General features: G+C 38.0%; 2 protein-coding genes across 4 annotated transcripts in view; one reads left to right on the forward strand and one right to left on the reverse strand.

Annotated features, from left to right (window-relative positions):
* The window catches only part of LOC122345455 (TNF receptor-associated factor 2), a 9,859-nt gene extending 1,143 nt beyond the window's left edge, over positions 1–8,716 (forward strand). Inside the window, exons 2-11 of the mRNA XM_043239592.1 lie at positions 286–496; positions 1,040–1,118; positions 1,990–2,088; positions 2,169–2,330; positions 2,406–2,480; positions 2,590–2,664; positions 3,707–4,270; positions 4,633–4,810; positions 4,897–5,045; positions 5,779–8,716. Of these exons, the coding sequence (XP_043095527.1) occupies positions 309–496; positions 1,040–1,118; positions 1,990–2,088; positions 2,169–2,330; positions 2,406–2,480; positions 2,590–2,664; positions 3,707–4,270; positions 4,633–4,810; positions 4,897–5,045; positions 5,779–5,997 (1,788 nt within the window). The 5' untranslated portion in view covers positions 286–308 and the 3' untranslated portion in view covers positions 5,998–8,716. The remainder of the gene's footprint in view (positions 1–285; positions 497–1,039; positions 1,119–1,989; positions 2,089–2,168; positions 2,331–2,405; positions 2,481–2,589; positions 2,665–3,706; positions 4,271–4,632; positions 4,811–4,896; positions 5,046–5,778) is intronic.
* Positions 8,717–9,082: 366 nt separating this feature from the next.
* The window catches only part of tnca (tenascin Ca), a 60,169-nt gene continuing 56,330 nt past the window's right edge, over positions 9,083–12,921 (reverse strand). For all 3 annotated transcript variants that reach the window (XM_043239627.1, XM_043239628.1, XM_043239629.1), the window contains 5 exons: positions 11,813–11,964; positions 11,178–11,274; positions 10,942–11,103; positions 10,447–10,610; positions 9,083–9,837 (listed from right to left, as the gene is read on the reverse strand). In XM_043239627.1, the coding sequence (XP_043095562.1) occupies positions 9,727–9,837; positions 10,447–10,610; positions 10,942–11,103; positions 11,178–11,274; positions 11,813–11,964 (686 nt within the window). In that variant the 3' untranslated portion in view covers positions 9,083–9,726. The remainder of the gene's footprint in view (positions 9,838–10,446; positions 10,611–10,941; positions 11,104–11,177; positions 11,275–11,812; positions 11,965–12,921) is intronic.

The raw sequence follows: 12,921 nt of genomic DNA on the forward strand, positions 1-12,921 counted from the left end.
AAGAAAAAGTCAAAACAGTGAGAGAAAGCGTTTGCAATTGTTTATTCCATGACGGTAGCAATAAAGAAAAACTGATTTGAGAGGAAAAAAGTCAGAATTGCGTGATATAAACTCAGACTTGCAAGATATAAACTCTTTTTTGGCGCAAACAAGCTTTCATAGAATGACCACAGAATTGATTGACCAATCAGAATCAAGAACTCCCGAAGAGCTGTGTAATAATCGTTCTTCTTGAAGGAAGCCCCCGTTGTTATCTGTTTAATGTAAGTATTCTCTTTTGTTCAGATCAGGAAGGTTTAGAGGAGGACATGGCTGCTCAAGAGCCCTCTCCCCCGTCCTCCATGGAGAACAATAAGCCAGGGTTCCCAAAGAAGATTCTGGCCAACAAACTTGAAGATAAACATTTATGCAACTGTTGTCAGAACATTTTGAGGAGACCGTTTCAAGCGCAGTGCGGTCATCGCTTTTGTTTTTACTGCTTCAACCGGACTGTTGGGTAATTCAGTCTGCTGATCGAACACAGATGCTCATTAAATTAATTTCTGATGTGATGACTTTAAAACATTAAATCGAAGATCATAAGGGCAAGTGAAATGAAATGAATAGCAAAAATATTGGAATGATGAAATAATCATAATTACAGTATAAGAGTAAAAATGTGAAATATCATTACATTTAAATGAACCATATTCTATGTGAATGTATTTTTAAAAGTAATTTATTTTTGTCATGCAAAGCTGAATTTTCAGCATCATTACTCCATTCTTCAGCGTCACACGATCCTTCAGAAATCATTTTAATATCAAAAAACACTTCTGATTTATCATCAATGTTGAAAACAGTTTTGCTGCCTCACAATATTTTGTGGACACCATGCTGCGCTTTCTTCAGAATTCTTTGAATTAAAAATAAAAATTCTTGAAAATAAATGATCCATTATGAATGTCTTTTTTATCAGTCACTTTTTATCAATTAAATGCATTATGTGTTTAATATATGTATGTATCAGAATAGTACAAGTCTCGCATTGCCGTTTTAGATCTGGACCGCAGAAATGCAACGCCTGTATCAAGGAGGACATCTTCGAAGAGCCCACGTCCATCCTCATACAAGGATGCGTAAGTGCAAGTACTTTGCTTAATGTGACATATTGAGACTTGTGAGCAATTTTAAAATTATTTAAAGGGGTCATACGTGTCACGGTGCGACTGCTAAAAAGAACATTATTTTGTGTATTTGGTTTAATGCAATGCTGTTTAAGCTGCAAAAAACATTATTTTCGACATACTGTACATCATTGTTTCTCTTCTAAACCCAACCTCCCGAAACGGGCACAAAGCTCATTGTTCCAAAAAAGCGAAGTGTGCTCTGATTGGCCAGCTATCCAGTTAGTTTTAATCGGCCTGAAGCATTTGAATGTTACGCCCCTTACTCTGACGTGATGCCGCATCCTGGCACTATGACACCAAAACAATAAAACCCATTACAAACGAGACATTTGTTGCATCCAGTGGAGATATAATTACTGATTATTATGACTTAGCACTGTTTTTTTACGCCTCGGGCCACGTAAACATAACACCATGTCTGCATGTGTGATCAGAGACACGGCAAACAGCAAACACTAATGTTACTGCTCAAAATTTGCGTTGAAATAGTAAGTAGCTGCTTCTTTTAATAAGAAAATGTAACTTATTTAAAGGTTGTGAGTCAGAAGCGCCATACAGTCCTTGCTCTTGGTTTTTCACGAATGCACTGAACACACTCTAATATTTGTGTCGAACTGTTCCGGAACAGAATAATAGCTCCTTCCTCTGTCTTTGTGTAAACATTTGGGCTTTAGTGTGCACAAGTCATAACTTTTATAAAGAACATCTCTTCGGTTTCGAGGCTTTCATCTTTGGAACAGCTTTTAGCGCACCAAAGCGAAATGAAAAGTTGAATTCACGTCATATAAATCACCTTCGCATCCCCCGTGTTTTCTTGCAGGCGTTTCCCGACAATGCCGCCAGAAGAGAAGTAGAAAATCTTCCAGCTGTGTGCTTCAACGAGGGCTGCTCCTGGAAAGGCAGTATTAAAGATTATGAGGTAACAACTACACGTGCATAAAAACGGAGAGCCTCTCGTTAATCAGTGGGTAACTTGTGTCATATCGCTATTTCTCGTAGTTGAGTCATGAAGGGAAGTGCGAGTTCATGATTCTGCCGTGTCCCTTGTGCAAAGAGCTCATTAGACTGAACGAACAGGAGCGTCATAACGAACGAGAGTGTCCCGAGAGAACGCTCAACTGCAAGTACTGTAAAGAGCCATTTCACTTCAAAAACATCAAGGTAAGCCAGCGGTCTGAGAAAAGATCGGAAGAACGGAAAAAGCTCTTTGTGTCACGAAATATTGTGTTTTCACAGGCCCATGATGAGATCTGTCCCAAATATCCTATGATTTGTGAAGGATGTGCGAAGAAGAAAATCCCCAGGGAAAAGGTGTGGTAATCAAAAACATATCACACCCAGTACGAAAATGATCTTTCAGTAACACCGAGTTAAGAAAACAGAATAAGCAATATGCATGGATTCTCTGCTCTCCTTTCAGTATGTCGATCACATCAAGTTCTGCAGCAAATTCAGGACTCCGTGCAGATATCATGTGGTTGGTTGCGACACGTCAGTAAGTACGGTTTTTATAGCCAGTTTGAAAAGTCCAGATATGGTCTCGAAGTCTTCTTTGTCCATGCAACGCAGGGTTACGTTTAAAAGCAAATGCTAATTATTAATTTAACTTAAAGTCCTAAAATAACTAAAACTAATCAATAAAAATCAATGGTAAAACTATCTAGGTATATATATTATATATATATATATATATATATATAACACAGATAAAAATGACAAACGCAACAAAATTACAAATTTTAATTTTCGTGAAATGAAAGTGAAAGAAAATAGTAAAGAATACAACGTATAAATATTTAATAAGGATAGTATGGGAATAGACTATTAATAAATAAAACGAATAAAATGTTTGACAGAGTACAAAAAAACGGAATGACAAACTGAAATAAAAAAACTAAATAGAAATAAATAGAATGAAAAAGTAGCTAAATAGAAAAATAGAATAAAAACTAAATAGAAATATAAAATGAATTGCTTATTAAAAACAGTGATAAATACTTTATGTAGTAATAATAATAATAATTTTATTTCTCACAGATACAAATCTAAAACTAGAAAGAGAAGATCTGAAAAATAAATAAAAACTTAAAATGTTTGTTGAAGAAAATAATGAAACTAAAAAAAAAGTAAAAAGTGTTGTTAAGTTGTTAAGTTTAGGTATTGGGGAGAATTTATTACTACTTATAACTTGTTAATATTTAGTAATATGCAAGCTAATAGTTAAGATATCCTAAAATAAAAAAAGATTAGATTATATATATATATATATATATATATATATATATATATATATATATATATATATATAAATTGGAACCAAAATAAGACAAAACAAAATAAACAGAATAAATAATAATAAAATAAAAATAATTCAATTAAAATAACAAAAACACTTACAAATAAAAATAAAAAATACCCTGTGCAGAATGCAGTTGCACAATGCAAACCACATGATTGGAGGAATCTTATCTTCTATGGTATAAATCAGATGGGACGTGTTACATGCTGAAGTTTAATCCGGCTGGTTTCTCATTGAGGTGGAGAAGGAGAAGATCCACGATCACGAGCGTGCCTGTGCTCACGAACATCTCAACCTGCTGCTGCACTACATCATGGGTATGAAGGTCAGCCTGGAGGGCCTGCAGCCCCAAAGCCTGGAGCTGGCCGGTCACAAAGCACACGAGCTCCACCAGGCGCTCCGAGACCTGGAGACCAGAGTCAGTCAGCTAAGCGCCATCCCCGGCCCGCCCGGAGCTCCCGTGCAGGGTGTCCCCTCCTCCTCATCCTCGTCTTCGTCCTCGTCCTCCGCTTCCGCCGCCGCCGCGCCTCCGCCCGCTCCTCCGCCCGCCGCCACCCTGCCCACCTCCTTCACTCCTCTGCCGAGCTCGGTGGGCGCCGCGCTGGAGCTCCAGCTGCACAGCGAGAAGACCAAGGTGGCGGATCTGGGCCGCCGCTGCCAGGAGCTGGAAGTGAAGGCTGGGACGTTCGAAGACGTGGTCTGCGTGCTAAACCGAGAAGTGGAGCGCTTCGCCACCACCATGGAGGCCAGCAACCGCCAGCACAGACTCGATCAGGACAAAATCGAGGCTCTTAGTAACAAGGTAACTCTGTTAAGACTGACATAGGAAACAGTAGTCAGAAAAAAAAAAGTTTTGTGTCATATTTGATACGTTTATGGTGAGAATATGCGATCTGTGCCATGTGAGAATTATTTGTGACCCTAGACCACAGAATCGGTCATAAGGGTCATGATATGATATAGTATAATATTTGACTGAGATTTGAAACTAGCGATGCATATTACTGATCAACAATTACATTTTGATGTTTTTACTGTAGGAAATGTACAAAATATGTTCATTAATAATTCTTGGCATAAAAAAAATCGATCGTTTTGATCGTACCCGTGCTCAGGGTCACATATCGGCTCTAAATCTGTAACGGTCCGTCATGTCTCGTGTAGGTTCGTCAGCTGGAGCGGCAGGTGGGCGTTAAAGACCTCACCGTGGCTGAAATGGAGGGCAGATTGCGGGAGATGTCCGCCACCACGTTCGACGGCGTCTTCATCTGGCGGATATCAGATTTCACTAAAAAGAGACAAGACGCCATCGCCGGACGGGCACCTGCCATGTTTTCACCCGGTAAAAACACATTAGAACAGACGCGCTGACTCTGTTTGATTTGTCGATGATGTATTTCGACCCACTTGTTCTTTGTTCTTTCTCAGCATTTTACACAAGCAAGTACGGTTATAAGATGTGCCTGCGCATCTACCTGAACGGGGACGGGACGGGTCGGGGAACGCATCTCTCGCTGTTCTTTGTGGTGATGAGAGGAATGAGCGACGCGCTTCTCAAATGGCCCTTCAACCAGAAGGTGATTTCATTTAGACGGATGCTGATTGTGACACAACTAATTACAATCTGAAAAAAATCTAAATATAGTTCTTATCAATGCGTTTTGCTAATCAAAAGGGAAATTTTTAAATATTTACAGTAGGAAATATACAAAATATCGTCACGGAACATGATCTTTACTTAATATCATAATGATTTTCGGCATTTTTTTTGGCCAAATACTGTGTATTTTTTAGATATTACCTGCGCTACTAAATATTAGTACTAAACTATAAAGTTGTGAATAAATCATTACTAAATATGTTAGTATTTTTATAGAGACCAAATAATATTCATTAATAAATTGCCTCGATGAAAAATCATCATTTGATGATTTCAGGGTTAAAATATGTTAATACTGCAAGTTACATAAGTCGATTTGATGAAATTTAGTTTGAAATGATTTGCAAAGACTGCAAAATAATTGTATTAATTACAAAAAAATATTTTGTAGATTGATTCGCATATTAATATTGCGTATTTTATTTGCAATAATAACATAAGAAAACTAGTATATATTAACAGTATGATTAAAATAAATACTTGCATATTTTACCCTAAATTATATCTATTTTAATATTGGGAATAGCATTAACGTTCTGTGGCATGCGGGTGCGGGAAATGAAACGAACCACATCTTATATAACCTAGCCTAGTTCAAAGTGCACGCGTTGTTATGTGCTTGTGAGCTGCAGTTAGTTACTCTCTTCCAGGTGACGCTGATGCTGCTGGACCAGAGCAACAGAGAGCACATCATCGACGCGTTCCGTCCCGACATCACTTCCTCCTCCTTCCAGAGGCCTGTGAGCGAGATGAACATCGCCAGCGGCTGCCCGCTCTTCTGTCCGCTGTCCAAGCTGGAGGGCAAGAACTCGTACATACGCGACGACACCATCTTCATCAAAGCCATCGTGGACCTCACCGGCCTTTAGGTTTTCTACTTTTCGTACGACATGGCGAGACGCTGCCTCCGACGCGGGGATCTGCTTCACCACAGCGGGAGATTTGTTCCGTGATGTCCGTTTTGACACGTTTCCCTGCATGTGCTAAGCTGTCACAAATGTTGCACTGACGCATAGTTCCCGGGAAGGGTCGGTAGAGCTCTATAATAGGAAAGAAAGGGTCGTGAAACACTGGAATTGAACGTGAAGTCCGGTCCAGTTACATAGTGTAGGTTATAATGCAACATTTAAAGGAATAGTTGAGCCAGGAATTAATATTTGCTGACAATTTGACGAGATGCAGATGAGCTTGTTTCTGCAATAGAACGGATGCATTTTATCGCTTGCTCTCCAACGGATGCTCTAAGGTGAATGGGTGCCGTCGGGATGAGCGGTTAAGAACACGCCACAATAATCCAGTTAACATCTCGCGAAGACTTTTCGACTCGCGTGCACGTGTCTGAAAGAAAGCATTTTTAACTTCAAAAGAGGCGGCCGTATTGCTTTCTTCGGTGAAAAAGTGAATCGGGAGAGATAACGAAACAAGTCCTGAACGAATACGCGTGTGGATTTCGATGCGAAAGGATAACAGGAGATAGACTTTTACACCGGAGGAAGCGTTGTTATGAATTTAAAACTCGAAATTCGGCCGAAAGCGAAGTAAAAACGTCTTGATTCCCATTCTGACGGCACCCATTCACTACAGAGCATCCGTTGGTGAGAAAACGTATATAATGCAAAATTTCTCCAAATCTGTTGCAATGCAGAAACCAACTCGTCTGCATCTTGGGCGGCCCGAGGGCAGAGTACATTTTCGGCAACTATTCCTTTAAGTTCTTCGGCACAACATAGGCTTTTTTGCATTTGCTGTAATTAGTGTAGGTGGGAAATGGATTTAATGACGGTAAAATGTTCTAATATTATCAGTAGCTGAATGCATCCTCTAATTAGACAATTTAATAAACAAACACGCCGCTTAGCATTTTTATAAATTGCAATTTGCATGTCAAAGACCACAAAATATAGCCAGCACACGTCATTGCTAAGTGGATAAACTGCGCTCCTGTAGCGCTAAAGCGTTCTCTTTTCGAGGGTCGAGGGGGTTTTAATCGTCACACAGTAAGTACGGCGAGGGTCATGATGGTGGATTTCCTTTAATCGGCGTTTGGATACATCTGTGGAAGATAGTTTGAAGCTCAAGGGTAAAAAAAAATCGTATAAATCTTACCGTAGGTGTCTGTGAAATATAAACGGTTTCGGGGCGGCACACAAGTTGCATTTTGTACATTTATAAGAACCGACGACAAGTCTCGTCATCGCTTTTGTAAATAGGAGTATTTCTACGGTTTACGCGCTACATCGGAGCTCGAGTTTGTAGCGCTCGCCGGCTTCATGGAGCGCGAGTTTGTATCCGATTCCTTTTTCGATTCTTCTCACTGCCACACGACGTACGGCGCGAGGCAGTTGGCGCATTTTCTAGGCTGAAGCCGAGATGTTTACACAGGACCAAGCATTTGAAAACTTTTGCTACACAATCGTCTTTTGTATTCGGCTGTCGGGGGGTGTAACGAGCCAACCAGAATCCACCGATTTTAAACCAGTTATGACGACTATTGAAACTTCTCTGTGCATGGGAGGCCTCAATCTGAAGATGCACATGATATTTATAATCGCACACAGTTTCCTCATCCAGTGAGTGACGACACCACTGCTGACATACTTTAGAGATGGATAAAATAAATATTAAACATAACGATTATTATTTCATACGATACGCCGCTTCTGTTCTCCAACAGAATAAAAGCAGGTATCGATATAGTCATACTATATAAGCGATCGATATATGTATCTTTATATATAACCATAAACTCTCAAAACGAAGGATCTTTATACAGTAAATGTATATACAGTCGACATCTATTTTATTATATTTAATGCATATTATTTATATAGCTGTACATGTGCAGTCATGGTGGTTTAAAACTAATTTTAACTTCTTCTTAGTAAATTGTCAGAAATGCAGATCGATTTGTACATGCGATGCCTTGCGATAACCTAAATGCGATCACTCGATAGGAGAAATAGTTCATCTCAAAACCGCAATACCGACGAAGCTCAGCTTTAGGGCATTTATTAAAAAGGGACGAAATAAATGATACCAGACATTAAAAAAAAAGATATGTTATACTGTGTTTCTGTGACATTATTTGTGCCAAATATGCATAGTGAAGTGCTGTTAGAGTTATTAGATAATGATCTGTCCTTTAATGAAAACGGATTGAATGTACGTCGAACTCAACATGTGCAATTTTATAAAAACTCTTTATTATTTTTCTCTCGAAATTGAGATTTGCGCCAGGCGAAATTTCCAAGTATATTACGCCGCAAATGCTAAACCTTACGGATTCGTAGAATCATAACTACGGGCCGCTGATTCAGAACGTTTTATTACTTTTAGATGAGCAATTTAATTATTCTGGCTGACAAATGTTACTCGATGTTGTACGTACCAAAAAGTAAGCTACAATAATTAATGCCAAACATTCATTTCAAGTTGATTTTGACTGCTCGCTTTTTTTTCCCCCCCCACTGTTCAGAAAGATGTTTTTCCTGTACCTTTATCTTTTTTAATTTTTATCCAGATATGTTTCTATGTAAGATGCAAAAATGGTCATGGAAAAAAAAACAAAAAAAAAATATTTCACAAACCTTGATCTTGGCTACTGTTGATATTTTAGTTGCATACGTGTTATTATGTGTAATTAACATTGCTGGCTGTTTTACAAAGATTTCAGGAAAAAAAAATATATATATATATATATATATATATATATATATATATATATATATATATAATATATGATATATATAATTAAGTTTTTAACAGCTAATAATTATATATTTGTTAGGTAAAATATGTGTGTATTAATATTAATTTGTTAAGCATATGTGCTTTTGACAATAATATAATTATTATAATTAACTTTTATTACGATAATATTATAAAATACTAAATGTTTTCTATCTATCTATCTTATAGGTAAATAGAAATCGACAACACATTAAAATCCCAACATTACAAATTACATTTTTATTTCCTATTTTGTTGAAGATCACTTTTAGACATTCCAGGAGAAAAGATACAGCTTAATCAGCACTTTTTTTTTTTTTAGGAATGATAGATACTGAGGACTCTATGGGGGACAAAACAAAGATTATAAAAATAAATTTCACAAACAAATGATCAGTAATACATCAGTAAGCAAACCGGCTTGTCATACAGTCTTTTCAGAAAACAATCACATTGAAATTTGCTTCTTTAATTCTGAAAACCGACAAAATGAACATTTGCACGGTCCTGGCTACTGTATGTCAGACCCGAGGGTGCTATTGCGTCAGTTGAGGAAATGACATCACTGGTCTCGAATACACTTCCTCTTCTGAACAGAAAGGTCATTGGATATTTACTTCAATCCTTCCCAAAATGGTTTGCTATTGGGAGATCTTGTACCGTGTTTCAAACATCACATTTGACGTGTCTGTTTCTACCAGGTTGGTGTAAAACCCTTCAGGACGTTTAGAACATATCAAAGGTCTAATGAAACAGTATTTGTTGGCGATGACGTGGAAGGCAGAGTTCAAACGGCTAGAAATGTTTCGCTTAGAAGATCTAATGGTATCTGTCTGTGACGAAGAGAGACGTGCGGGTACGTTTAAAGTCTATGATCTTTTCCGTCTGCCTTCCAAGTTTCTGAAATTGACCGGCCGGATCTTCATCTCCGCGAATGGAATCGAATGCTCGTGGCCTTTCCAGTGGAACCAATTGATGCCCTGTGAATTAAAATAGTTTTATTTCATTTAGGTGCGTTACAAAAGCATTTCACTGTGGTATGTGAAGGGGTGTAAAGTACTTAAATGTATATCGTTAACGCACGCCAACATTACTCGGTAATATAAAGACTTTTATATTTTATGGATTATATTTCCAAAGGAAAAATACAGTTTCTGCCATATTTATTATTCTTAGTTAATGATCGTTTCCAAATGTACTCACTAACGAAATGCTTTTAATCTTCATTCGTTACGTTTTTATTAATTGTGTGTGCGTTTACATATTTCTTAAAAATATTTTACAGCTAGATGCAAGTAACGCTGGAGCAAACCATGAAAAATAAAGCTTATTTAAACATTTCTAATTCATTATTAAAACCAAAAGTTTTACCTGTTCATATTAGCTAAATTAACAGCTTTAACAAAATACTGTTAATAAATACAAGGGCAAATGTGCTGATTTTTAGCTAATGCGTTTCCTGACACGAACTAATGGGTCCTTATTGTAAAGTATGTGAGTAACTTTCATTTTAAACAACCAGTAAAATTTATTGAGATATAAAATGCATTTGGCTTTACCTTGGTCTGTGAATGGAGAATACGGCTTACCTTGCTGTGACTGCTGTCTCCGTATTTCCCCATCAGGTTGACTCGATGGCAGTTTTTATACCAGAACGCTCCCTTGTAGGACAGCGCACAGTTAGTGACCGCAATGTCATTGTCATTGTCATAGGTGGAGAAAGGTCTGTTCTGGTGATACGACAAGGAATCGCCTAAAAAGGGACAAAAAGACAAAACCTTTGCCATCACGGTGCGTGCAATATTAGAAATCATTTAAGAATGATGCATCACGAAGTATGCATGTGTTCTAGAATCAAATTATCTTATTGTTATATTTACATGAGATGCAAAAAAAGGCATTGATGGTTGCATGAAGAACCTTTGACATCCATTGCTTTTTTTGTAGTGGAAAAACTTTTGATTGGTAAAATGTTCATCGCTCTTTTTAGAGCCGACCACAGCTCTGTGAAAACCTCTTTTTGGATTGTAATACGTAAGGCCAAGCGTGTACCAAAAGCATAACGTGCTGAATGTGTGATTCACCTGCTGTACCGCTGTATGCACCGATCTGGATCTTGTATCGGGAACGAGGATCCGCGATGTAAAATTTATCATAGACGGCGAACACGCTCTCCGGTCCGTCGCGCAGGTCCACGCGCAGCTCGTACTGGCCGGCCGAGGTGATTTTGTGAAGATTTGAAAGTCCTGAAAGACAAAGACTCTTGTCGGTAAACCCAGGTTTAGAAACGGATCCAGTAGATGTCGAAGGGGAGACTCACCGAGCCAGAACTCATCGCTCACGTCCCCGAATCCTGCCGAGTAGTTCCTCCAGTTCTTGTAGAAATCCAGCTTGCCGCTCTGACGCCGCAGGAACACCTGTGGACACAAACACAATCACTTACAGGTCGAGTGTGCACGCTTTCTACCCCATACGATGCAATAGCTCAACTGAATCCACTTCAGCCACTTCTTATTACTTTTTTTCTGATACGTGACTGAGCTGTTTTAAGGAATGGGTTGCAAAAGTTGTTCATATGGTTCATTAGTTCATTGGTTCATCAGTAAACATGAACTAAAAATGAACAACACTTCTTTCCTTGGTTAATGTTAATTTCGGCATTTACTGATGCGTTAATAAAATCACAAGTCGTGTTTGGTAACATTAGTTAATGCGCAGTAAACTATCATGAACAAAGTTATTTTCATGAACTAAAATGAACAAGGATTATTAGTGTAATAAATGCATTATTCATTGTTTGTTCAAGTTATCATTAACTAATGCTAACAAATGACCCCCAATGATACCAAATAAATATTAACTGAAATAAGATACACACACACACACACACACAAGCATACAGTATATATATATATATATATAAGTTGGAAGTCTTTACGTTAAACCTGGACTCACCATCCAGCCGCCGCCGTCTGTGCTCATGTCACAGTAAACCCGGACCGGCTGCTTCTCATCTCCACTGATGTAGATGGTGTACGGCCCGGAGGACGTCTCTCCGTTCAGCAGAGCTTCTGAGCAGTCTTTGGTGTTCTTGAAGCGCATGCCAACTGCACACAATATGAGGAAGAAAACAATCAGACACGGATAACAAAGAATTTTCTCACAGTCAAAAAGCGGATGCATTTTTAAAGAACATGACATCCGACTGCACAACATGACTGTTTTAATAATAACCTTCATTATTGGAGGGTTTATCATTGTAAACTAAAACCATTTTTTTCTAAGTTAAAGCCGCAGGGTAACGCTTTTTGCTTAAAATGATCCGAAACCAATATTTGAGCAAGTACATAACCAGCCAGTGTTCAAAACGGTTGCCTTATGCCCGATTAACAGCGCTTAGCTTGTAATGTTTTCTAATTCGAGAGGTACGGGTAGGTTTTCGCTGGCACTGCGTCATGTCTGTAAACAAAGAAGCTGTCCCGGCAAATACAGGCTAGGGCCTTATTCGGCTGAGGATTCTGCAGGAGGAGCACTGTTTAATTATAGCCTCCTCACAGCAGCTGGAATAATTAAATGTCCCAAAAATATTTTAACGGCGGACTGTAATCCAGAAAGGATTATGTGAAATGCACGTGAATGAAATTAAACGCTATTGCAATTATATTTGCATTTAAAAAAGTTTGAAGGGAGCATAGTTTGCTTTTTTGGGTTAAAAGAATTTCTTAACTTGAAATTCGAATGATGTAACAATTGACGAAAAGGCCAAACTGCAGCTTTAAATTCAAACTAAAAACCAAAATTAGATAAAAACTATATTCTGTGTCCGTGTCGTGTGGCATTAATATTATTGATTGAAGATTACAAGGACAAAAATAAGGATGTAATGTTTAGTACTGTCAAAAGATTAATCGTGATTAATTGCAACCAAAATAAAACCTTTTGTTTATGCGCTATATGTACTATTCAATTGTTATGTAAATACACAAACATATAGTGTATAGTTAGAAAATATTTACATGTATATTATTATATATAAGTACATTTAATATATAAACATTGTATAT

This window comes from Puntigrus tetrazona, chromosome 5, assembly GCF_018831695.1.
Source record: "Puntigrus tetrazona isolate hp1 chromosome 5, ASM1883169v1, whole genome shotgun sequence".
Lineage (NCBI taxonomy): Eukaryota > Metazoa > Chordata > Actinopteri > Cypriniformes > Cyprinidae > Puntigrus > Puntigrus tetrazona.